We start from the raw sequence: 25,007 nt of genomic DNA, 5'->3' as shown, positions 1-25,007 counted from the left end.
TCTCTCTCTCTCTCTCTCTCTCTCTCTCTCTCTCTCTCTCTCTCTCTCTCTGCTTCTGATCATCATGTGAGCCAGCTCCCTCTGCCACACAATTCCACCATGATGTTCTGCCTCACCTCGAGCCCAGAGGAATGGAGCCTGCTCTCTCTCTATAGACTGAGTCCTCAAATGAACGTTTCCTTCTCTCCAGTTATTCTGGTCGGGTCTTTTAGTCACAGCAGTGAAAAAGCCGACGAAACAAAGTGATAGATTATATAAGGTTCATTTTCGCATAGAATCTGAAAATGAATTTTTGAACTTTGTCATGTTCAGTGTGTTCTTGTACTTGGCACTTTGGTGGGACAGTTTTGACCCTGCACAATTCTATATTATAATCCGTCATTTGGAAAATGAGGGCCACCGAGTCTTCAGACCTGCCCAGCGTACAGCAGAAACTCCCTGCCGGTCCTGAGAAGGGTGGGAAGGCAGCAGGCCCTGGGAGCTCCCCAGAGGGCTGGAGGGGCACACTGGGACCCCTGCAGGTCTGCGGTTTGAAGGGAGTGGTCCTGAATGCACAGCCCGTGAGAGGATACTGATCCCAGAACTTCAGGAGAAAAGGAGCCTGTGGGGTTTAGTATGTGACACTGGGGAAAGGCACACAAAGACACCGCACAGAACTCAGAGCAGCAGAACACCCTCTGGATTCCTTGTGTGTGTGAGAGATGTCTCCACTCACTGTTCTGGGGAGTGCGTGTGAGTAATGACTACATCTAGCTGTCCTGGGGAGCAACTTGTGTACCCCCCACAGAGATAACCACGTGCCAAGGTGGTGTGGATTGTCCACCTGAGGTTGCCGTGGGATTGACAGAGTCGAGTTGAGCTGGGGAGGCCTTCTGGGGTGGGCAGGGTGGAGTGGAGTAGGAAGGGCATCTAGGTTGCGGTGGGGCTGTTTCTCCCTGCCCTGCTGGGCGGGGGGTGGTGGAGACAGCCTGCAGGTGCAGCAGCCAGGGCTAAGACCAGGCCTCCTGAGTACACCCTGGGTCTGATGGTGCTTCAGCTGCATTGGCCCCAGCTGTGAGTGTGCCCTCGTGACCCAGTGACCTGCTGTTCAGCTCCCCACTTGATAGCGTGATTTATTGCAGTATAATTACATGCCATAGATAACACCAACTCTGAGCAGATCCAGCCCTCTAACTGTAGGGAGGACTCACAGCCAGGATGAAGATAAAGAGCTCCCTGGCCTTGGGAGGCTCCTCACTCCTCCCTGCTAGGCGCTGTTCTGATATGCTCTTGAAGTTCATCCAGACCCAGTGGGGCGTGTCTGTGATCCGGCGGAACAGCCTGCATGCCCTTGGCTCTTCTCTTGCTGCTGGGTGGTATTCCATCGTACACCACAGTTTGTTCATCCATTTTCCTGTTGGTGGGCTTTGGCTTGTGTGTGGTGTTCAGCTAGAATCAAGGGTGGCTTCCAAGATATCCTGCTGTGGACTGAATTCTGTCCCTCCTGCCTTGCCTCCCAAAATGTGTTGGGGCCCCGGCCTCCCAGTGAGAGGTGCAGAGTGTTTGTTGACAGGGCCTGGGGGTAATTAAGCTTTCCTGCAGTCGTGAGCATGGGGACTGAACACTGGATTAGTGTCCTTGTAACTAGAGCACCATAGAGCTTGCTTCTGCACTCTCTCCACCACACATTGAGAAGACAGAAATCTACAAATCAGAAAAAGCCCTCACTAGCTGGGGCCTGGGATATCCAGTGTCCAGGACAGTGAAAAGTGGCTGTGGGCTGTGCGAGCCACCCAGCCTGACATTTCCCCATAGCAGCACACTACTGGTCAAGCAGGAAACCTTGGGCTGGGAGAGGAGGAAGTTGGCAGAGCCTTCAGACCTGCTAGAACTTTCAGACACATGCTGTTAGCTGGCTGGATGATGATGACTGTCATAGGAAGCAAAATCATATATATATAAAAATATATATATATATATATATATATATATATATATATATATATATATATNGAGATATATATTATATATATAAAGTACCATAGTAGTTTTGAAGAAGTACCAAGTAGAATTTCTAGAATTTGTAGATATAATGACGACAACAACTTGGAGCACAGGTTTGACAGCAGATTAGACACAGCTGAACAGGTAGTTAGTGAACTGGAGAGCACAGTCCAAAAGGCTCTCTAGCTGATGGACTTGGTAACGTTCACCTCACTGTTCAGAGGGCTGAGCTGTTTGTAAACACTTAATACATCTCCCCAGTTGTGTGAAGAAGATTTCTAAGTACAGTTTCCAGAAGTCTAGGCCAATGCGAAGTTCTCAGGCTGCTGGTTAGGGAGGGAAGTGGTTAACTGCTCTGGAGGGGAAATATTAATTAAAATCCAGAGTGCACACACACTTGGATTTAGTCATTCACTTCTTATTATTTATTCTACATCTGCCCCAGGTTTATGCCAAGGTGATGCCCAAAGGTGTTCATTGCAGCATTGTTTACATTGAAGAAAACCAAATATAAGCAAAAATGTCTCTTGGTGCCCTGTTTAAAGAATCGTGGTATATCTCAACAATAGAACGTAGAAGTTAAGAGCAAGGAAAGTCTGTGTGTGCTGACTGGGATGCCATGGACACTGGACGTGCAGCTAGCTGCAAGGCACCTCCTGGGGAAACAGGGAGGGAAATGGGTGTGCGTGGGTTTAGCCAGAATCAAGGGTGGCTTCCAAGGCATCCTGCTGGGACGGAGTTGTGTCCCTCCTGCCTTGCCTCCCAAATTAATGTGTTGAGGTCCCAGCCTCCCAATGAGACGGGGCACGTGTTGGTTGTCGGGGCCTGGGGTGTACCTGAGGTCGTGAGCATGGGACCAAATGACTGGATCATGGATGTGGGCTACAGGCACGGAGACAGCTCTGAGGGTGCAAAGGGATGCTCGTACCTGGCTGTGTCTGGGGAGGGAACTCTGGGCTTGGAGCCTAGGACTTGGGCAGAGTGACAGTTTGTTGAATCCACTGAAATAGGCTTGGCAGGGCAAGGTGCTCTTGGAAGAAGAGAGAGCCAGGGCCCAGGGGCAGGGTGGGTTGGAAGCAGCACATAGGACTCTTCAGAGCACTGCTACAGTCTGAATCTTGAATGTGCCCCAAAGACGTACGTGTCAAGGGCTCGGTGGCCAGGTTGGGGCACTCTTGGGAGGCAGGGGAACCTTTAGGAGGTGGGACCTGGTGGGAGAATGTTAGGTTATTGGGGACGTGCCCTGTAGAGGGTTTGGGGACTCTCACTTCTCAACTACCAGGAGGTGAGCACCTCCTGCGCCATACGTGCGCCATCATGTCTGCCTCACCACGGGCCCAAGAGACAGTGGGCCCCTGACCATGCACTGAACCTCTGAAGCCAGGAGCCAGAGTCAGTCTCTTCTCTCCATCAATGGAGTATTTGTCACAGTGATGAAACCCCCAACACATAGACACTTATTTTTTTTCATTTAAAAAATATCATGGATACTCTGGGAAGTGCAAGAGTTTGTTGTTGTTGTTGTTGTTGTTGTTTTGTTTTTGTGTTTCTTTCCACTCTTTGTGCACATAAGTGTCTGCTTTTATCTGTACCTTTTCACTTAATTGCATTTTATGTACCTTCCCCTATATATTACAAGTAATCTTGATACGTATTACTTTATGAGCTCCTGAGTAAAGTTTCCACTGATTAGACACTATTTATGACTGGTGTATTGACTACAAGTTTCTTTACACTCCTCACCCGTCTGAGTGTACACAGCATTTCCTTTTTTTTTCAGTGCTAGAGATTGAGCCCAGGGCTTCACATACACCAGCAGGCAAGGGCTCTGTCACTGAGCTACACCCTCCGTCATAGCATTTCCGCTTTTAAAACAGATGTCCTTAGTTAGAGTCCCCAGAAATGTGACTTATATCATATTTTTTAAAGGCCATAGGAGTTTGCTAAGTTAAACTTGAGGAAGAGTTTGCCGTAGACCTTGTGAGAATGGGGAACAGGCTCTGGGCACAGGATCACTGAAGCAGAATGAATATGACCCTCGCTGAGCGGAGCAGGTGAAAAGGAGAAAACATTCTCGAGGAAATTACAGAGGACACAGGTGAAAGGAAAGACATCTGGGTTTGTGGTCTGGAAATCCCCCCCCCCCCGAAATATAAAAATCCATTGTAAACAGGTGAATTCCCCAAGGGATGCCAAATAAATGAAATGATCTTGAAAAAGAAGATCAAAGCTGGAGGATCCTGTGCCCTGCTTTCAAAATTTATTACAAAATTACAGTGGTCAAAAGAAGTGTGTAAGTGGCGCAAAGATGGACATGTCAATGGGTGGGATAGAGTGGAGAGGTCAGAGACAAACCCTGGCCTGTGGTTCCCAGGAGCCAGGGACCCTCAGTGGCAGAAGGTCACCCCAGCAAACAGTGCCGGGAAAGTGGGACCCATGTGCACGAGTACGGAGTTGTACTGTTTCCTTATTCCAAAGGCAAACGTCAACACAAAATGGATTAAACATCGACGTGTAAGACTTGGAACTACTGAGAGGAGGGCATCGAGGAAAAACTTCAGGATGTTGGGTTTGGCAGTTGTTTCTTGGATGTGATGCCAAAAAACACAGGCAGCAGAAGCAGAACTAGAGGGGCCCCATGTCACTGTACAGCCTGTGTGTACTGCAGGGCACACTAGCGAGTGAGGGGGCAGCCCCCAGAGTGGGAGGGGACAGTCACCAGCATGGTCTGATGGGGAGTAAGTGTCCAGTATGTGCAAAGATTGCTGCAACTCAACAGCCACAAAAAGTAAACCCGGTTTTAAAATGGGCTGGAATGAGCTCTGTCTCTCTAAAGATCTCATAGAAATGAATGTCCAGCCAGCATATGACAAGAGGTTCAGCCAGTCTTTAGGGGAATGCAGTCTAGTCTGTGAAGAGGCACTCCTCACCTCCATCCCACTGGACGCCTGAAGGGGAGAAGGTGTGGGCCAGGATGTGGGGAAACAAAGCCTGCTGCCCTCAAGGGATTGCACAGCTCTGCAGCTGCTGGGGAGAATCATAGGCCCGTTCCTCAAACCATCAAATTCAGAAAATTGCTCCCTGACCCCAGTGCCATCTCTGAGTGCATTCCCACGAGGTCTGAGAGGGGAAGGGGGAGATGCTTTCCCTCCCTAGGGCAGCATCCCGCAAGGTAGCCAGGAGGCAGAAGCCGCCCAGCATCTGTGGCCAGAAGAATGGCTGAGCCCCGAGTGGCCCGCGCACACACACAGGGGTTTTACTCAGACTCACGAGGTCATTAAGCTGCGTGACATAGGCCAGTCACAGAGGACAGACTCTGATTCTACTTATGTAGAGCCTCTGGACGACTCAAATTCACACAGACAAGAGAGCGGGGGTTGCCGGGACTGAGGGAGGTGGCCGGTCATTGTTGAACAGGGACAGAGTTTTAGTTTCTGAAGATGAAAACGTTCTGAAGATCAGTAACGTGCCTGCCTAACTCTACTGAACTGTACACTTAAGATGAAAAAGATGGTGGATTTTATGTCACATACTTTTTTTACTATGATTTTTTAAAAAGTAAAAACAAACCCGGAGATAGAAGCCCCACTTCTGAGCCAGAGAGAAGGTGAGCGTTGTGGGAGAGCTTGCTTCCTGCCCGGCAGGCGTCCGCGGGACAGCGGCAGCTCACAGGTTGCACAGAACCAGTCAGAGGCGGCGTCCTGAGGAAATGTGCAGGCTCAGGCCCAAGGTCGGGACCTTTGCTTCCTGTGAAGACTCTTGTCATCGTCCCCTCTGATTTAGGAGGACAACTGTGGGCATGAATTGAAGACGTGTGTCCCCAGTTTTCTTGAATGGCGCCATATGGGGGCCCCTTGGGAGCAAAGATGGCAGAGGAGGGAGGGTCATGGCCACGGCACCTGTGACAACCCACAGGGGGAGGGATGACCCAGGTGGGCCGGGACCCCGTGTGTCATGTGGCTGAAGCCTCTGGGCTTCTTGGGAGAGGAGAAATGGGAGCAAAGCAGAACTGCCAAGCCAGGAGGTCTGAGCAAACATGCCCGCTTCCCCAGGACCCGTGACTTGCCCCCGGTGGCCCACAGCCTCTGGATTAGAGTGGGTCAGAGAATGAAAACCGGGTGGGTGCTTGGAATAAAAGTGGACTTGTAGGTGACCAGAGGAAATCCCTGCTCCTGCTAACGTCCAGATGTCCTCAGGGCTGTCTCCCCCGCATGCCTGCCCAACCCCTGCTCTGAGATTCCCTGGTCACTGTAACCAAAGGGACTGCCCACCTTGACTATGGCCCAGAAGCTGGGTATTGGCCTTGCTCTTTTCCCTGAAGTTAGTTTGCCATCAGTAAAGGAGGTGGGCACTGAGCTGGCCTGGGAGTGCACTGTTCTAATGGGGGCCTGGGTGCAGGGCACCTTGATTCTGGGACTCTGCCTTGAGTATAAAAGGCTCAGCCAGGTGTGCATTGCACCTGTTTTTTGTTGTAGGACATTAAATTGGAGCCTGGGGACACACAGCATTAAGAGGCACTGTGTCCTCCCTCTACAAACCCTGCCAGGCTTCCCAGGTCCTATCAGCTCTGGCCTGTGGTCACCCAGGCCTGGCTGGGCGTGTCTAGCCTCCAGCACTGGCAGCCCTCGGGCCCCTTGGTGCACTGCTTGTCCACACCTGCCCAGCCCATACCTGCCCACTGAACCTTGAACCTGCCTGGCCAGTACCTGTCGTTTGCTAATACTGGCCCGCCCCTTTCCTGCCGGCCCCCAGGACAGGTCCTTCCTGCTGCCCAGTCAGTGGCTCCTGCAGGTTGCAGGACCAGGCAGGCGGGAGCAGCTCCCCAGGACCAGGCAGGCGGGAGCAGCACCCAGAAGATGCGCCCTGTGGCTGCTGGTGAGTGCGACCCCACCTCTGCCTCTGAGTGTGTGGGAGGGAAGGGATCCAGAGAAGGGGAGTCACCTGTTGCCCCTTCTGGATGTGCCACACTGAGCCAGAAGGGTGGGGCTGGGGCACGGTCTCCTGTTAGACCCAGATCAGAATTAGGGTCTCAGTGTCAAAGGGGCTGAGGTTTCCGAGGGGCTGGGCTGGATTCTCCAACCTGCGGCTCTTGCCAGCTCCTGCCACTCTGCTGGGGCTGGTGCTGGTGAGCGCACACCTTATCCAGGGCAGGCAGGCGGCACACTGCAGCCGCCAAGAGTGAGTGCCTTCGGGTGGGGGCTGGGGTGCCCCACCTTAGGAAGGGCTGGCTCCCCACTGGTTGGGGCTCCTGGGGACTCCCCAGGGCAGGAGCCACCTTTCAAACTGAGCAGCCCAGGGATTGTGGAAAGTGCGGGGGACCCTCAGGAGCCTTTCTGGCAGGAGGGGGCTGAGGGTGGCATGAGAAGTAAATGCCTGGCCCTGGCTGATTGTGACAGTCCCCATGGCATTTCAGTTTTTAAAATAGGGCTGTCTTTAGTTTGCTCTTTGTCAAATTCTTGGCGCTACAGAGATTTAGAAAGATAGCCAGGGGGAGGGGCACCCACTGTCTCCACCAGCCACTCTGGCTCAGAGCAGAGGGGTCTCACAGCTGCTGCCCACTGGTTGTCCCCCGAGGCTCACCTGCCCTTCTAGTGGGTTTAGCTATTGTTCTCTTGCTACCAGAGGAGGAAGCCGATTCCTCCAGGGGAGAGAGAACAGGGCACAGCCCTGTGCAAACATGGGCAGCTCAGAAGGGCAAGCTCTGAGCTTCCCTTGGGGGTCACCTCCCTACCTCTGAGTCCGTCTCTGCATGAGGGTGACCCTCCCAGCACCAGTGTCCACTCCAGAAAGCCCTCAGCACAGCCTACATCCCCAAATGTAGAAAAACCACACTTTAAGGTTTTGCCTTCTTGTGGAAAGTTATTTTCTTAAAAAAACAAACAAACAAACCAAACTGTTTATGGGTGAACAATGCTGCTTTTGCTGACTGCTGTGAATTGTGGGACAAAATGGTGGTGACACGTGCATGCGTGTTCCTGTATAAGGTCACACAGCGTGACGCTGCCTAGTGAGTCAGAGTCACAGTTAGAGGTCTATGATGTTTGCATAACAATAAGATCCCCAGAGACCCGCTGCTCCTCAGAACGTGTCCTGTTGGTCAGTGATGGACTGACGCATCTGCAGCGCCCCCCTTGGGCACTGACCGCATTGCAGCTGTCGGAAGAGCGTCTCCATCCTTTCTGGGTCTTGGGATTCCCTCACCTTCCACTTCTTCACACCCAGCCCTCCTGACTCATTTGTGAGCCATGTGATCCCTTCACACAAAGCTCCCAGGGACACCAGGGTTGTCCTCATCTGGGCGTGTGGCAGTGAGAACAGTCACTCTGAGAAGCTCAGATCACATCACTGTTGTGAACTGAGAATTAGATAAGGAGCTCTGAGGCTCCTGGCGCATCTGCGGGGTGGAACGCGTTCCCGGGACACTGCCACCAGCCGGTGGTGGCGGCATAATCACATGAGGAGAGGGGGGTCCTGGTTACAGAGTCCAGGAGGGCTCCAGGACTCAGCACTTCCGCCCCAGCTGCTGGGGCCCTTCCCACCAGGGTAGTACCTGGTCTACAGAGGTACTACCTCTCAGAGGCCCGGCCTCCCACCTACCCGGAGGCACTGTGCTCAGTTTAGGTCCCGACCTTCATCCTGACAGGCTGCTTCCGGTCCTTCCCATTCTGCTGTCACCCACGGACGGACCTCCTGTCCAGTCCACAGAGAGCCTAGGCCACAGCCTGCCTGATGCCGGGCTAATGCTGGGTTAGGGGCTTTGGCTTCCACCCAAAGTCCTGTGCTAAAGCCCTAACCTCACGATGGGACTGTGTTTTGGAAACGCGGCCTTCATGAGGTCATTAAGTTAAAATCAGGTCCTTAGGGTGGGCTCCAGTCCAATATGACTGGTGTCTGGTAAGAAGAGGAGATCAGGACACACACAGTGGGATGACCCCGTGAGGACCAGCAGAACACGCCATCTGTGATCAAGGAGTGGCCCTGGAGGAACAGTCTTTTGACACCTGATCTGGGACCTCGAGCCCTCACAATCCTGAGGAAATGCCCCCCAGCCTGTGGCACTCCTAAGGCAGCCCTGGGAAACACACCCAAGCTGCCTGGTCTCATCCACCCTGGGCTGGCTCCTTGGTCCTGTCCTCCTGGTGGCTGGGACACTTTTGTGCCTTTGTGGTAGAGCCAGTCTCAGCCCGGTGTGTGCCCACCTTCTGAAGGTGGACAATTCCAGTGGGTGCTATTAGGTCTACTCTCCCATCCTAGAGGTGGTCCTGGCTCTAGGTCTCGCTTTCTGCCATCAGCCACGCGTTATCACAGGAAGCTAGACTGTCCGCAGCCTGGAGGCCACCAGCGGTGCTCTTCAACCACAACACAATTTACACCTTCCTAGTGGTACTGCTGGTTACTGGTGGCAGTCCTGCTCCCCACAGGTTGAAGTACAACATTAGGGAAGCAGGCCGAGGAAGCACATAAAGCAGGGCTTATTTAAGGGGGTAACGTGGACTTCTCCCGGGAGGGAGGAGGGGGCCACGCCTCTTGGTATCCCAAGAGGCGAGGTGTTCCGCCTTTTTATAAGTCCTAGGCTTCCTGTGTTCTCCTGCCCTCTTCCCCTTTCTCTCTCCTTCCTGTGGACGTGACTAGGCCCAGGAATGCTCCGTGGGATGGCCAAAGGTGGGAGCCAGGTGGGCTGAAGGGGGAAGGGCAGGTGGAGCAGCCCAGGACACACCATTAACAACCTGTGGCTCCCAGTGGGGAGGGGCAACTCCTGGGACAGGTTACCTTGGCAACAGGTTGGAGCAGGGCAGGTTCTTGATACTGTGAAGACGTTAGCATCTCAGTCCCTCCTTCTCTGGGTCTGACCCCCGCTGTCTGCCTGTCTGATTCCGGCCTCACTGGGAACGCTGAGAAATGTCCGGGGAGGACGCTCACAGACGACCTTTTCAAGGTGTCAAATTCGCACTGTGAGGATTGGCTCTCCTTTCTGTCACATCCACCTGTGTGTCCTTGTCCACTAGGACCAGATTGTACCTCCATTCCAAGCAGTGCTTGGTGTCCTCCGTGGGGAGGGGACGCTGTCTCCTCTAAGCTCTGAACAGCTCATGGTGCAAGAGGCTGTGGGATAGGGTCCAGAAGACCATCTGAAGGTTGTTTAGTGCCAGTTGTCTTCTCAGCCACTTGGATAAAATCGGCCAGCTGTGACCTATTGCTATCTTTGGACATGTCCTGCACCTGTCCATGCACACGGTCCACCCAAAAGAACTTTCAAGAACATCCTGCCATTTAGTTCCCAGGGTGCCACCAGGCTCAGCCACAGGCGGCATGGAGGGAGTGTTCTGCAGGCCAAGGGGTGAGGACTGCAGAGCATTTGGGGACAGTGATGTGCCCACAGTGACTGGCTCTGGGGAGGTGCAAGGGAGGGCCTGCCAAGCCCTCAGCCTCATCTTGTTTTCCGTGGCTGCTTCTGGCTTTGAGATGTCCCTTCATCCCCAGCAAAGACATGGCCATGCTACAGCCTTTCCCAACAAAAGCCAGCCCTGCACATTGTCCCAATAATCTTGGAGACTGGTTTGAAAACAGAAAAGGAGTTGGCACTGAAAGGCATACTGGAAAGCAAAACCCCAAGGGGCTCTGGGCGTGTCAGTCCTTCAGCATGGCTCCCTGGGAGCTTGGACTCCTGCCACAGGGTCCTTGCAGGATGAACGGGCCTCTGAGTGCTAAGGGAAGGGTCTGGGACCACAGCCGGGCCCTGGAGAGTGGAACCTGGGCCCACTGCAGGGCTAATGATAGCGGGTCAGGAGGGTTCGGCTCCCATGGGGAGAGGGTTGGTGCAGAGAGGGAGCCAGGGGCTGCTGTGCTGGAGGCTCAACATTGAACTCAGCTTCCAGGGCTGGACACTCACAGGGCTGAGGACGTGTGCTGGCCCAGACAGTGAGGAGCCTCGTCTCTGCTCGAGGCTCTGGGTGGGGAGAAACAGCTCCTGTGAGTCTGGGGACCTCCGCTCTCCCGGCTGACCAGCTGGGAGTGGGGCCCCCATCCTGTCATGCCCCGCCTGCTCCCTGCTCCCTTTTCCCTCCCGGCCTTGCCTGTGCTCTTTCTGAGGGCTGCACGGGCTCCGCACTCGGGGAGCAAGGCCTTTCCCTGGGGGTGCCGAGCTCCAGCCACCACTCTTGCAGCAGGAGAGAGAGCGCCGAGCTCTCCAGCACAGGTGTCTCCAGGGACTTGCTGCTTGGAGACCCTCGGGTGTCCCTGACAATAGGATGCACGTGGGGACTTCTTCCAGCGTCACAGGCCGGCTTCACCTACAGCGTGTGTACCGGTGCCAAGCGTTCTCAGCACAGAGACGTAGCCACAGTCAACAGACCGAGACCTGCCCTCAGAGATTTCAGTGAGCAGGTCTAGGATCTGACTGGTGGCTGGGTCTGCCTTGGTGGTGCTGGCCCCAGGTGCTCAACGGCCCATCGACCGCAGCAGCCGTGCAGCAACGTGCCCTGGCAACACGGCTCTTGTCTGTTATCTGCTACCTGCATCGAATCCCAGCGCTGCAAGCTGAGGGGTCCTCACCTGTCCACGGCCTCCCCCTCTGAGCACCGCCTTCCCGGAAGTCCCCTTCAGAGCAGGCCGGCTGAGGCCGTGCCTCACGATCAGGAAGGAAGGCTGTGCAGGCAGAGAGGGCTGGCACCTGCGCCCAGTGCACCCCGTGTCAGTGCTCACCGTCCACCTTTGTTCCAGGTGCTCTCAAGGCTGCCTTCTTGGTCCTTGCCTCCATGTGCGCCTGGTACTCCGGGTACCTGCTGGCAGAGCTCATCCCAGATGCACATCTGTCCAGTGCCGCCTATAACATTCGCAGCCTTGGTGAGAGGCCTGTCCTCAAAGGTGAGTACCTGACCCCAGCTGTTGAGGGGAGCAGGGGAGGGAAGGTTCTGGGGATGGCCACTCCAGCAGTCCCCACGCCACGTGGAGGCAGGTGCCACTGCTCACGAGCATGGGAGACATGACCAGTTGGCCCCAGCTGCTTAGCCATGATCCCCAAACCACAGCCTGACCTTGAATTATCCTCTGTAGGTAGCAGATCTCAGCTTCCTCCCAGGGGAAACATAGGAATGTTTTACATTTTCTAAAGAACTGAACTTCTCCAATGCCGTCTTATCGGGTCCCATCTTGGGAGCAGAAGCCAGTCTGTAAATGGAGAGGAAAGAAGTGTGGGGTGCCAAGGAGACACTCTCCATCCATAGGCAGAACGGCCCCTCCACAGCCTGGGATGGGTGCAGCCCTCCCTGCCAGTCACTTATGGGACTCAGCCCCATAGCCTGGGCTTTACTAGGCCTGCTGCTCCCCAGGCTCAGCGCAGGGCCAAGAAGTGATGTCAGTAAAGCAAGGGACAGAGCCACGCATATTTCTGAGGGCAGTTTGCAGGTCTGGTGTAAGGCACGGTGTCCTAGTTCATTCCAGTGGCTGTGGGAGGATACCACGAACTGGGTGGTTTGTAGCCCACAGAAATGCCTGTTACACCTCTGGGGGCTGGAAAGGGGGGGTTCAGGAGCATGCAGATGTGGTGTTGGCGACAGCCGTTTCCTGCTCAGCCCCTTATTTTCTGGCACCAATTTTTTTTGCCAGTTCTCGTTCCAGGGCAGATGCTAACTCGGAAGGGAATGCCCGCCCTCACAGGCGTGCACTTGTTAACGCAGCAGGTGTTCATCAGCACCCGCTGCTCCCTGCCGCAGTCTGACACCTGTGTGTTCAAGGTCCACCCTTGAGCTCCAAGGCTCTCAGAGTCAGCGAGGAGAGAGCCCAAAGCTAAGTCACCAGCTCAGGTAGGAGCCTAACAGAGAGACGTCACGTGCAGGGCAGGATGGGCACCTGGAATACAGCTAGAATAGAGGAGCTGATTTCAGGGGCTGGGGCTGGGGCTCAGTGGTAGAGCCCTTGCCTGTCACATGTGAGGCACTGGGTTCAATCCTCGCACCACGTAAAAATCAATCAATCAATCAATCTACAACTAAAAAACATTAAAAAAAAAGATGCTTTCACAATTATGTCAGAGGCCCTGTGGAATAAACAGTAGAGTAGTAAGTGGTATCCTTTTAAAAATTTCTACTGGAAGCAGATGCCTATATATATATATGGTTTGTTTTTGTTTTATTTTCCAACAGTTTCTTTATTTAAAATATTTTACTTTTTTATTCGTTCTTTTTAATTATATATGACAGAGAAAGTGTTTTGACGTGTCACATGTACATGTGGTAGTACGTGATGTGGAGTGACACTGGTCGTGTATTCATGTATAAACACGGGAAAGTGATGTTCACTTCATCCTACCGTCTTTCCTATTCCCATCTCCCCTCCCTTTCCTTCATTCCCCTTTGTCTGATCCCCACACCACCCCCACTTATTTTGTGTTAGCATTTGCATATCAGAGAGAATATTTGGCCTTTGGTTTTCTGGGATAGGCTTGCTTGTTTCACTTAGCAGGATAGTCTCCAGTTCTATCATTTACCAGCAAATGCCACGATTTTATTCTTGATGGCTGAGTAGTATTCCATTGTTTGTATGTACCACATTTTCATTATTCCTTAGATGTCAGTATATTTTTAAGACAGCCCATAAAGTATAACAAATTAACTTGCACAGATACAAAACTTAGGTACTAATTGAAGAAACTTTTATAGAAGCGACTCCTTCTCATTTAATATTCTCTTATGGCCAAAGAAAGAAGGAACCATAGGACTTGACTACAAGTTGTGTTGGGCCTTAGGGAGGTTTGTGCGTTGGCTCTGCCTGTCCCCTCGCTGTCCCTTCCCTACCTACCGTAGATGACCTAATGCTGCTGCACAAGGACCTGGAAGACACCTCCAGGGCTCAGTCCCGTGTCAGTCCCCGTTTACATACAGTGTGCAGTCTGTCCTGGAGACAGGGCCTCTGAGACCAGCCTCTTAGAAGGCTCATTACCAGGTGGCTTCAGCTCCCGGCGAGGGCAGCCTTGGGACATTGCATCCCAAGCGCATCCCAGACACAGGAACCCAGGGTGAGGGAAAGGGGTGGCAGGTGGTGGCTGCAGCTGTTACGGCCACGTCCTGGCTCCTGGCCTGGAGTCTCCACCTGGAGGAATGCTCCACTGTGGAGTGTCTGCTGGGCACAGTTTGGGGTGGGCCTTGTGAGTCGCGTGCCGTGCTGGAGTGTGAGAGACAGCGCACAGAACGCGGAGTTCACGGGGTTCACGGGACCGTGCCGGTTCTGCAGCAAGGTGTTTGGTCCTGGTGTCCCCAACATGGTTGGCGGGAGAGCTTTCAGGGAATGGCCTTGTCCAGCACGCTCCTGTCCAGGTGCTGTGGCCACAGCCACTCAGGGCGGCTAATGCTGCTTGGAATCCAGGCTCTTGCTAGGAGCCCCTGCCCCTTCCTCCTAAGCAGGCAGGAAAAACTGTGGTTCCGCTGGGCTGCGGAGGGGCAGGGATGGGCCAGGGGTCAGCACCGGCTCTGCGAGCTCTCGTCAGCTTCGCCCAGGCAGGGCAGCTCGAAGGCTGTCCTGGGCAACGTATGTTTTCAGCATCCACAAGTCCCCAGTCCGTCTATGACGTGGCCAGCACCTAGGGTCAGGCTGTGAGGCAGACCAAGGCTGAGACCAGTGTGGGCACTCCCGGATGAGCGGCTGCAAGAGAAGCCAAAGAAAGGAGGGTGGCCCTGCTGGGACAGTCCAGGAGCCCCACATGCGCTCCCGTCCTGCAGGGACTTGCAGAGCTCCTCCTTCATGGGGGAGGGCGCCGCGTCCCCACTGGAGATGACCTCGGTGTTCATTTACAAGAACAGGGCCAGGTGACCCTGTGCTGGGCCAGTCGCAAGGGCCAAGAGGTGGCAGGCTGTCGGAGACCAGCTCCAACAGGGGGTCTCAGGAGACGAACGGATGGTGAGGAGTCGGCGAAAGGGGGGTGGAGAAACAACACAGACACCAAAGTGAAGGTGCTGATCCCCATCTTGTGAAGTCGATCATATATACTTTTCATTTTGGCAGGCTCACAGTACTTTGTGGTTACAAAACAGGAATCATTATTCAAAGAAACAAAATATTACGTAGCTACAATTAGAATAGAAGAATGTATCTTGGCTTATGCATAAGCAAGCATTTGTACTTTCAGTTCGCATTTTGCTTTGAGCTGTTTCTGCTTAGTTAACTTTTAATAATAGTTAGAAATGCCCCAAACTATTGGCCTATACCTTGACTATTCTTTCTTGACTTACTGACTGGAACCGGTGCCATGGTTACGGCAAGTGGTTGACTTGTTATTAATTTTAATCAAACAAGAGTAAGAGCACAAACCATTGTGCACAGGAACAAGAACAAGTAGCCCAGTACCAAGCACTAATCTGTCTTCTTAACATTAATTCTTCTTCTCTAGATTTTAATTTAATTTCTCAAAAACTTCCTTGACAGGAATACAGGGAGTTTTTCATTAGACATTAACAATTTACGCTCCACAGCTGAATCATTGCATTTAGAGCAAACAGATCCATTCTTTAAAAGTAGTTGCATTAATTGGGAAAGTCATGTTTTTTCCTTCATACTTCATGGTCATATGAGAAGTCGCAACTGTACTTATTAAAGGAATTCAAAAACAAATCAGCCCATTCCCAGAAACATACTGCGCTCCTCCGAGGATGGACGCCTTGCGCCATCCACCTCAGTAGGGCCTTGCCATTGCCTGGGTCAGGGGAGGGGCGCAGTAGCAAGCCCTGAAAGACAGACCTGAGGGTGGACACGCGAGTCAACAGGAGCAGGAGGACACAGCCCTGGGAGGAGGCCTGGCCTGCTGGGCTCTGAAGGACGCCCCTGGGCAGCCTGGGCAGCCTCGTGATGTCCTCAGGAATCCCGCCGGCCCTGGGGTGGCCCACGGAGCTCTCTGCCATCCAATGTGGGCTGCTTCAAGTGTTTGGGATAGACTGCGGCAGGCTGGGTCTGCAGACTGGGGCAGAGCCCAGGGGCTGCCTGTCCCGGATCTCTGCAGAACTCAGGGCTGGCTTGCTCTTCCCTTCGGGGCTCTCACCAGACGAGGCAGCAAGCCCTCCCAGGGTCCTACCTGTCTGTGTTTACCTTTCTTTAAAAGGTTTGTATTTGTTCATCATGAATTGTTTTACATTCATTTTAATCTTTAAGAATATTGCATTAAGCTGGGCATGGTGGCCCACATCTATAATCCCAGCAGCTTGGGAGGCTGAGGCAGGAGGATCACATGTTCAAGGCCAGCCTCAGCGATTCATTGAGACCCTAAGCAAATTATTCCCTGTCTCAAAATTTTCAATAAATAAATAAATAAATAGGTTGGTTAGTTTCTCAGTGGTTAAGTACCCCTGGATTCAATCCCCAGTACAAAAAAAAAATCCAATTCTTGCATTAAATGTGCCTTTGAAACCCCTGAGGCCTCAGCCTCCCCTGACTCTGCACCAGCCCTCTGCCAGACACTGTAACCGCACATACATGCAGAAGGAGAGCTGGCAGCATCTCCAAGCAAACACTACCTTTCAAAGAAGGCCCTCGGCTGACCACAGGAGCAAGGTGCTTGTGGACGGTTATTTTGTCCTGGGAGCCCAGAGCATGCCATCGCTGGAGCCTCCACCAGGCATAAATGTAATGGCCACCCACCCAGGTGAAGCTGAGCCAAGCAAGGGGAAGAGGAGGCCCCAGGACTGCTGTGGCCACAGGGAAGGATGGGCGGGGAAGTAGGCAGACGTCCCTAGGCTAACGGAGAGGTCCCGCCAACCTGTGACATCCTCAAAACTGTCCTGAGTGAGAATCACACATGAGGTGCTTTCTGACACTGAAGCCCACTCTTTTTTCACAAATTGATTCTTTACTTGTGTCCAGGGCTACGTGGTAGTCACAGCACATGGATTTCTGAGTCCCTAAACATATACAGTCTGAAGCATGTCCTAAAAATGGATAGGCAAGTCAAGGCTGTTAAGTTTGAGTGCTATCAGAAAATGACCAACTAAGCTTTCTCAGTTAGACACTTCTGATCCAGGAGTGGTGGCACACACCGGTGATCCCAGCAACGGGGAGGTTCAAGGCCAGCCTCGGCAACTTGGTGAGACCCTGTCTCAGAATAAGTGATCAGAAGAGCTGGGCATGTGGCTCAGTGGTAGAGCACCCCTGGATTTCAACCCCCAGGGCCCAAAAGAGGGAGAACAGACAGAAATCATCTGCTGTAACATTTCTATCTTTTAAAGAAATACGTGTTGTGGTTTATGAATCTAAATATCTTACAAATCAGGACGATTCAGGCCAACTTAGAATTTTAAAATCTCCAGTTTGTCGAGGGCATTTGCAGAGCCTTGGCAGAACTCTGGAATCTGAGCCCTGCAAGAACTGCAGGGGAGTCGGCCAACAGCGAGGCCGCTCCAGGGCCTGAGTGCACAGGAGAGAATTTACCTGCCACCTGCCTCCGTCCGCTGCCCCTTGTCACCAACCTCCACTGGCATCGCTGGGCACCGCTTTCTCGGCTTCATGCTACCGGTCCCAGAGCTGCTGGCCCCGGGGCCCTTCCTGGCCGTCACTGTCTCTGGGGGCGTCCTCAGGCTGGGCGTGCGTGTGTCCAGCTCCCTGTGGCTGCCCTTCCCTCCCCTCCTCCTCCTCCCTCCTGGTGTCCCCTGCTTAGGCACAGGCTCTGTAAAGATAACACTGGCACCATGCCCGCCTGCTGTGGGCACTCAGCGCTCAGCCTCTCTGGGCAGAACACCGGGATCTGGCCTCCCATGGCTGTGCCCAGAGTTTAATCCCACAGAACAGAGGGGTGATCTGAAGTGGCCGAAGTGAACAGCAGCGGTCTTCTGAGTGCCTCGGGTGCACCGACAGGGTCCCGTCTTCCCTCAACACTCTAGTGACTTCTACCACATCCGTAAACCTCTGAAATCATCTTCCTCACTCAAAGGGGTGAATAAGACCAGCATTCCCAAACCAGGAAGTGTTTTTTAAAACAGTTTCCTGGACCCCGCTCCAGAAAATTATAAAACCCTGCAAGTCCAGGGTTGAGCCCAAGAACCTTTATTTGTTTCGTTTTAAACTTGGCTTCACGCAGAGCCTGCAGAACAAGATGGAGGTTCTTGGGAAGGAGTTTCAGGAAAAGCCCTGAGAGCCTCCATGAAGTCCCCGGAGACGCCCCAGGAGGCGGCCCCGCGGGACAGGATGGAGCCATTGCTCAGAGCTGTGTCCACCCTCTGTGCCCCTCTGCAGTGAGGAGCGGGCTTCCTTCTTCAGCCACCTGGTCATTTGTGTGTCCAGGGAATGTGGCGGCTCATAAAGACTGGGACTGTAGGAAGTGCCACGGGTTCTGCACCTGTCCCAACCCTGTGAGGAACCAGACACCCCCCTCTGCACCCCCTTAGTCTCCAGAGCACGTGCCCTTATGCGGTCAGCCCCGGGCTCTCTTCTGAAGTTTTAAAACCTGAAATAGACGTCACTTGAATCACTCACTGTTAGTTTCAGAAAGGAAAAAGTTAAAACTGAGTTCCTAAAGTTACAACTGAGCTTTGGGGTAGTGCAGGCATAGCCCTAAGCTCTGGGGTAGAAGCGCCGAGGTTCTATCAACCTTTCTGGCACTTTTGGAAGGAAATGCTCTTTTGCCTATTGCCTCCTCTTTCCCATGACTGGGGGCTAACTGCCCCCCTGCCCTCCTCCCTCCCTTTTCCTTCCCCCACTCTACTTGGGTACCAGGGATTGAAGCCCCTGGGGCTTTGCCGCTGAGCTCCATCCCCAGCCCTTTCTCGTTTTTATTTTGAGTCAGGGTCTGACTGAGTTGCCCAGGCTGGCCCAAACGTGCACTCCTATCTCGCCCCCCCTCCCCCCAGTTAATGGGACTACGGTGTGCCCCACTGTGCCTGGCTTAGCGATTTGACTTCTAATTTAAGTTTAGCTTCTCTGCTTCCTACACTGATTTTGGGACGTACCAATCTGGCTCATGTGACGCTCGGGGGGTAAGATCACTGCAAGATAAGGTGGGAAGTCAGCAGGCAGTCACAGCAGTGACCTCCCAGGATACTCGGCTGTACTCACCTGGTGGCAACTATCCTCTTGAGTACCTGGTGTCCCTGGTAAGGACTGCCAGGCCAGGGGTGCATGGGGCGCCCCCTCCGGGTGGACAGAGCACACCTGATGCACACATGGCCATTCTGCCTGGGCTCAGATCCTGGCCTCCAGCTGAGTGGACTCGGGACCCAGCACACTGGCGACAGCCCTGTGAGGGTGGCCAGAGACCTGGAGGTGGATGGTCTTCTGGGCTTCAGGGAACTGTGGACCCATTATGCCCAGGACAGCACTGCCCAGGGCAAGCAGTCAGGTCTGTGCCTCCTAAGGGACAGTCAGTAGGTTAAGGGGACATGCAGGCTCCGGGGAGGATGCACCCATGTGTCCTGTCTTGAGAGCATTCTCTCCAACCCGGGTCTGTGTACGCAGCGTGCCTGCAGAGGTGGGAGCTGGGACCACCCACTTCTAAGCAACAAGTGAGTTACATTTTCAAATACTATGTTCGAAGTATCTTAGGTGACACCTAAGTAACAAACATCATTATTCAAACTAAAAACTAACAACAACAACCTATAGTAATGTCCATATTAACAGCTGGACACTTCCTTTAAGTGTCTGGAAGTAAATGAAACTATATTAACTATATTATTTGAAAATTAAAGTAGCATAACATACTCTTTAAGTATGCTCAACCTGTTTTATCTACCTTTGTAGATGTCTACTGCATACATTAAAAAGTCCACAAGAAAATGCACCAAAGAGTAAAAAACGAAGTCTAAGATTTTTTGTTCCCTTTTATCTCTCTACTATTATTTTCAACTTTTTTTCTGCAGAATAAGAAAGTCCCATAGTTTTCCCTTGTTCAAAAAGCAGAATCGATAGGAAGGCAAGTTGGTGGAGGTCGCCCAGAGCCTTGGTAGGACGTGTTCAGAACACCACGAAGCGCAGTCCCTGGGTCTGTTGACGGCTCGGCTTGGTTTCCTTCCAGAGCCGGGCCCGGAGCCCAGGTCCTCACGCGCTACCTGCTTGCTGTGCCCCTGAGCCGCAGCCCAGCTCTCGCTTGCTGCTTTTGCAGGGGCAGGTCTGTTTCTCTGGCCCCGCGTGCTGACATACGGTAGATTCCTGCAACACCGAGGATCCAGTACTCGCCCATTCGTTCAACAAACATCGCAGAGTGTGCGGCGAGGGGCTGGGGACAGTGAACACCAGACAGACAAATCCCTGCTCTCACAAGGACTTTTGAGAAGAACTGGGGGCTAGTGCAGAGGGATAGGCGTTAATAAAATACAACAAAGTGAGACACGGTGGGGCTGGGCTGTGTGGGGCAGGAGGGCCAGAGATGAGCCAGGGGCAGGGGAAGAGAGCCAGACCTAAGGAGGTGAGGGAGCCCTCGGGGTCAGCGTGAGCACCCACAACACCACCTCTCCTGGGAGGGAGGACGTGGTCACCAAGAAGCTCAGGCCACGTGCAATGTCTTGCGCTGGCACAGGGACATCACCGCGATCCTCTGCAGTCCCACTCCAGCGGGTCACGGTACCTCTTCAGTCAACTCTGATCCATCGACTTGTTTTTAGATACAAAGCTCTGAAGGGCGTATTCATGGTGCGCAGTGTGGTGCTCTCCTCCCTGTCGACACCGTGGGGTGGTGAATCAGGCCATTAACACGTGCTTCCATTCACATCCTGGTTTCAGTGTGACTGTTAGAACCTGCTCCTTCAGCAGGTTCGACGCACAGTGGATCTCTTGAATTAATGGGAACAGATGTCCTGCCGAATGAGAACTTGTGTCCTCTGGCCAACGTCTCCCCAGCCCCCTCCCCTCTCCATGTCCTGTCCAGCCTCTGGTAACCTCCCTTCTAGTTCTTGCTTGGGTTTGGCCTCTTGGATTCCACACATGAGTTACTCAGCTTTTAGTCACTGAGACCAGAGGCCCCATGAGAACAACTCGGAGGAGGAGAAGTTTATTATGGACTTAGGGTTCCGGAGGCTCAGTCCGTGGCTGGTCAACTCCCTTGCTCTGGCCCCAGGTGAGGCAGACACAGCACAGGAAAGCTGCTCGCTCCTGGGAAGCAGAGGGAGGGAGCAAGAGAGTCGGGAGCCAGGACAAGATAGAACCCCAGGGGCATGCTTCCAGGGACCGTCATCCTCGGCCACACCCAGCCAGTTTACAGTGGGAGCCCAGGGATCCGCTGTTAACCCACTGGCAAGGAGACGGCCTTCATGATCTAATCCTTTCACCTCAGAACATTCCCTGCATTGCCACATGATGTTTCCAGGGACATTCGACATCCAAACCATAACAGCGTATGAGTGACATTGTGTGGTATTTGCCTTTCTGTGCCTCGCTTGTTTCACTTAGCATAATGTCCCCATGTTCATCCATGTCACCAAAAATTACAGAATCCTCTTCTTTTTGAAGGCTGAATAGTATTTCACTGTGCACAAATACCTCATCCATTCATCCACTGCTGGGCATGTAGGTTGATTTTGTATCTTGAATCATGCTGAAATGAACACAGGAGTGCAGATGGCTCTCCCACATAACTGATTTTATTTCCTTTGGAAATACCCAGAGGGGGGATTTTGGATCATATGGAAGTTATTTTAATTTTTTGAGGGTCTTCCATATTGTTTTCCATAATGGCTATTCTACTTTATATCTCCACCAACAGTGTGCTGGGCTCCCTGGTCTCCACACCCTGCCACCACATGTTATCATTAGGCTCTTTTGTAACAGCTCATGTAATAGTGGTTTTAGATGGCATTTCCCTGATTATTTGTGGTAGCAAGCATCTTTTTTATAGGCCTCTTGGCCATTTGTTTATCTTCTTTGGACTAATGTCCATTCAGTCGTTTGCCCAGTTGAAGTCAGGCTGGAAACCATACTTTCTATTGAATTGCTTGAGTTCCTTATATGTTTGGACGTTAGCCCTTATCACATGCACGGTTTGGAAATCTCTCTTCCATTCTGTAGCTCGCCCTTCCCTCTGTTGATGATCGCTGTGACTGTGCAGAAGCTTTTTAGTTTGTCACTCCCGTCTGTCTGTGGTTTGGTCATATCCAACCTGTTTTCTTAAGGACTTGGCACCTATGCCCGTTGGAGGTGTTGGTCTGTTGTTCTGCCTCCTCCTGGTCCCTGGCCTGGCTGGGTATCAGGGGACTCTGGCCCTGTTAAGTGAGTTCAGAAGTGTCTCTTCCTTTGCAGTGTCTGTGGGCTCAGAAGGATTGGTGTGTGTTCTTCCTCAGCTGTTTGGTAGGATTCGGCAGCGAAGCCGTCTCACTGGGCTTCTGTTGGACGTGGTCTGACTTTGATTGATGTCCTTATTGTCATTGGCCTGTTTGGATGGCCTGTTTCTGGTGGTTCAGGCTTGGCGGGTTGTAGGTAGGAATTCACAGGTTCTGGGTTGCAGTCTGTAGGTGGAACTGCTCCTAATACCCCCTGTGACCTCGTGTCCGTTGGAACGTCTCCTCTTTCATTTCCAGTTTTAGTTGGTCTTCTCTCTTCTGTTCTTAATCTAAGGGTTTGTCAAGTTGGTCTTCCTTTAAAAAGAACCAGACAGACAGCTCTTTGTTTCATTGACCTTTCTATTGTTGTCTTAGTCTCTATTTCATTATTTCTCCTCTCCTCTTTGTCATTTCCTTCCTGCCCTTAACTCCGGGGTTAGTTTGCTCTTCTTGTTCTTGATGGCATAAGATTAGCTTGTGTACTGAGATCTTCCTGCTTTTTTTGGTGTAGGCATCTATTTCTAGAAACTTCTCTCTTGGACCAACTTTTGCTACATGCATGTTGTCTTCCCCTTCCTGTGGTCACAGATGTGTGTGAGTTTCCCTTTGACCCGTGGTTGTTCAGGAGCATGTTGGACGTGCCTGTGGAGTCTCTGCACTGCACTTGTGGTTGCCGCAGTCTGGCTGGGCACAATCAGGAGCCACTTGTCAAAAGAAACTAACTTTATTTTTAGAACCACACACACCAAACAAAACAGCCTCTCAGGAAAAACCCTCAGAGCCTCAACTGCCACCACCGGCTTTCCACAAGCCTCTCTCTCCCACACAAGCTTCTCTCCACCTCCCACAATCCTCCTGCTCTTGAGGCCGATTGGCTGGGGGGCGGAGCCAAAAAAAAAAAAGTCCCCCAATGAGCAGCTCCGTGGTCTGAAAGGGCAGGGAAACAGCCCAATGAGCATCACCGCAGAGGAGCCAATCAGCTAGATGTTGCTGGGGCCGCTGTGAGCCAATCATCAGCCGGCAGCTGGAAGTTTGCTGGCAGCTGGAAGTTTGCTGGGGCCCCTTCGGCTGTGGCTCTCAACATCTCCCCCTCTCTGTTTAAACAACAAGCATGTGGCTTAGGGACCGTGCCTGCCTTAGGTTGTCCAATAGTACATATGGTCCTTACCCGTTAGGTTGGTACCATTGCAATTGGATCTTACCCGTCACTGACTACCGGTCCAGTATACAGCCACACCTGTGGAGAGGTCTTTGTATCAGCGGGGGGGGTGAGGTTCTTTGCCTCACCTCTGTTGGCCCCCAAATTTTAGCTGGACGATCATGACAAGCAGAAGGGAGGAAGATACACCAAGCCAATTGACGGCTCCTTTTGGAAAAATTGTACCACCGATGACATCATCAGCAAAAATACCCCAAATTTCCATCTTACACATCTCCAGGGACAGGCAACTTAAAACAAAAGTGAAACAAAATAACAAAAGAAGAATCTTAAAATGGCTAAAGAAAAAATCATGTAACATTACAGAAGGCACTAAAAGAAAACAATTTTCTTAACAATTTACATTGTCTTCACCGGCACTGGGAGTTTGCTGGGGCCCCTTCGGCTGTGGCTCTCAACATGTGGTCATTTCTCATTTCTTACCACCGTGGTCAGGAAGCACGCTCCATGTGGATTTGGTCTCCTTGGACTTACTCAGTCTGGTCTCTGCTTCGCTATGTTCTGGTTGGACAATGTTCCGTGCGTGCTGCTGGTGTTGGGTGGAGCGCTCCGTCTGTCTCTCAGGTCCACTTGGCCTACGGTGTAGCTTGAGTCTGCGATGGTCTGTGGGTTTGTGTCCACAGGATCCGTGTGCTGAAGCCGCATCGCTGGTGTGGTGTGTTAAGAGGTGAGTGACCCGCCGGGGAGCCGCTCCTCGTAATGGAGCAGTGCTCTTGGAACCTGAGGGGAAGGGGAGGGTGTTGGCCTTCTTCACCAGCTGAGCCCACCAGACCCCTAATGTGCAGGTGCCTTGGCCTCAGGCTGCCCAGAGTTCAGAGCTGAGAAGTGAACGTGTGTGGTTTATCAATATCCAGTTTAAAGTGATTTTCATGGCAGCCTTAAGGACTACGATAATGTCCAGTGTTTCCTTGTTAACTTCCTGTCTGGATGACCTGTCCACTGTTGAAAGCGGCGTCTGGAAGTCCCTGTTACTGTTTATTCTCAGTCCTCTCTCCCTCCGGTCCCTTGCTTCCTCTTTAGGTGTCCAGGGTGGGAGGAGGATGTACTTACAATCATGGCAGCTTCTCAGTGAATTGGCTTTTTTATCATTATCTGGTGACCTCTCTGCCCTTTTGTTTTTCTGGGAATAGAACCCAGGGCCTTGGCCACAGTGGTCAAGTGCTCCGGCCCTGAGCCCCGGCCCTGAGCCCACCCCTTTTGCACTGGACTCACCCACTTCACCCAGGGCGGCCACCCACCCTCCTGGCTTCATCGCATGGAGCACTTTCTCCACCTGCTCACTTCCCGTCAGGGTGTGCCCAGGGTGAAGTGGCCTCGTCAGCAGCTGGGTCTTCTTAAAAGATACATTCGGTCATTCTATGTCTTTTAATTGGAAAAACCAACCCATTTTTGTCTGAGACGATCGGGGCGGTGAGGAACCGCTGTCCTGTTGACTGCTGTTGGTCATCTCCTCGGTCCTGGCCTCCCGGCTCCGTGTTCTGTCATCTGTGTGGCACCCTGGAGTCCCACTCATGCCATCTGTTGTACCTCACCACCTGGTGACTGGACATTCCTGTGCAATGAGTCAGGAAAGCACAGGCTCA

General features: G+C 52.6%; 1 protein-coding gene across 2 annotated transcripts in view; it reads left to right on the top strand.

Moving 5' to 3' along the window:
* Positions 1-6,711: 6,711 nt before the first annotated feature.
* Fam3b (FAM3 metabolism regulating signaling molecule B) overlaps positions 6,712-25,007 on the top strand; it is a 35,146-nt gene continuing 16,850 nt past the window's right edge. For both annotated transcript variants that reach the window (XR_007347799.1, XM_015478788.2), the window contains exons 1-2: positions 6,712-6,858; positions 11,704-11,847. Coding sequence is in view for 1 of the 2 variants with exons in the window: in XM_015478788.2 (XP_015334274.1) it covers positions 6,840-6,858; positions 11,704-11,847 (163 nt within the window). In the remaining variant the exon portion in view is untranslated. The remainder of the gene's footprint in view (positions 6,859-11,703; positions 11,848-25,007) is intronic.

The sequence above is a fragment of the Marmota marmota genome, unplaced genomic scaffold (assembly GCF_001458135.2).
Source record: "Marmota marmota marmota unplaced genomic scaffold, marMar, whole genome shotgun sequence".
In the NCBI taxonomy this organism is placed as follows: Eukaryota; Metazoa; Chordata; class Mammalia; order Rodentia; family Sciuridae; genus Marmota; species Marmota marmota.
The sequence above is the reverse complement of the archived record's forward strand: the minus strand, read 5'-3'. Positions and strand labels throughout refer to the sequence as shown.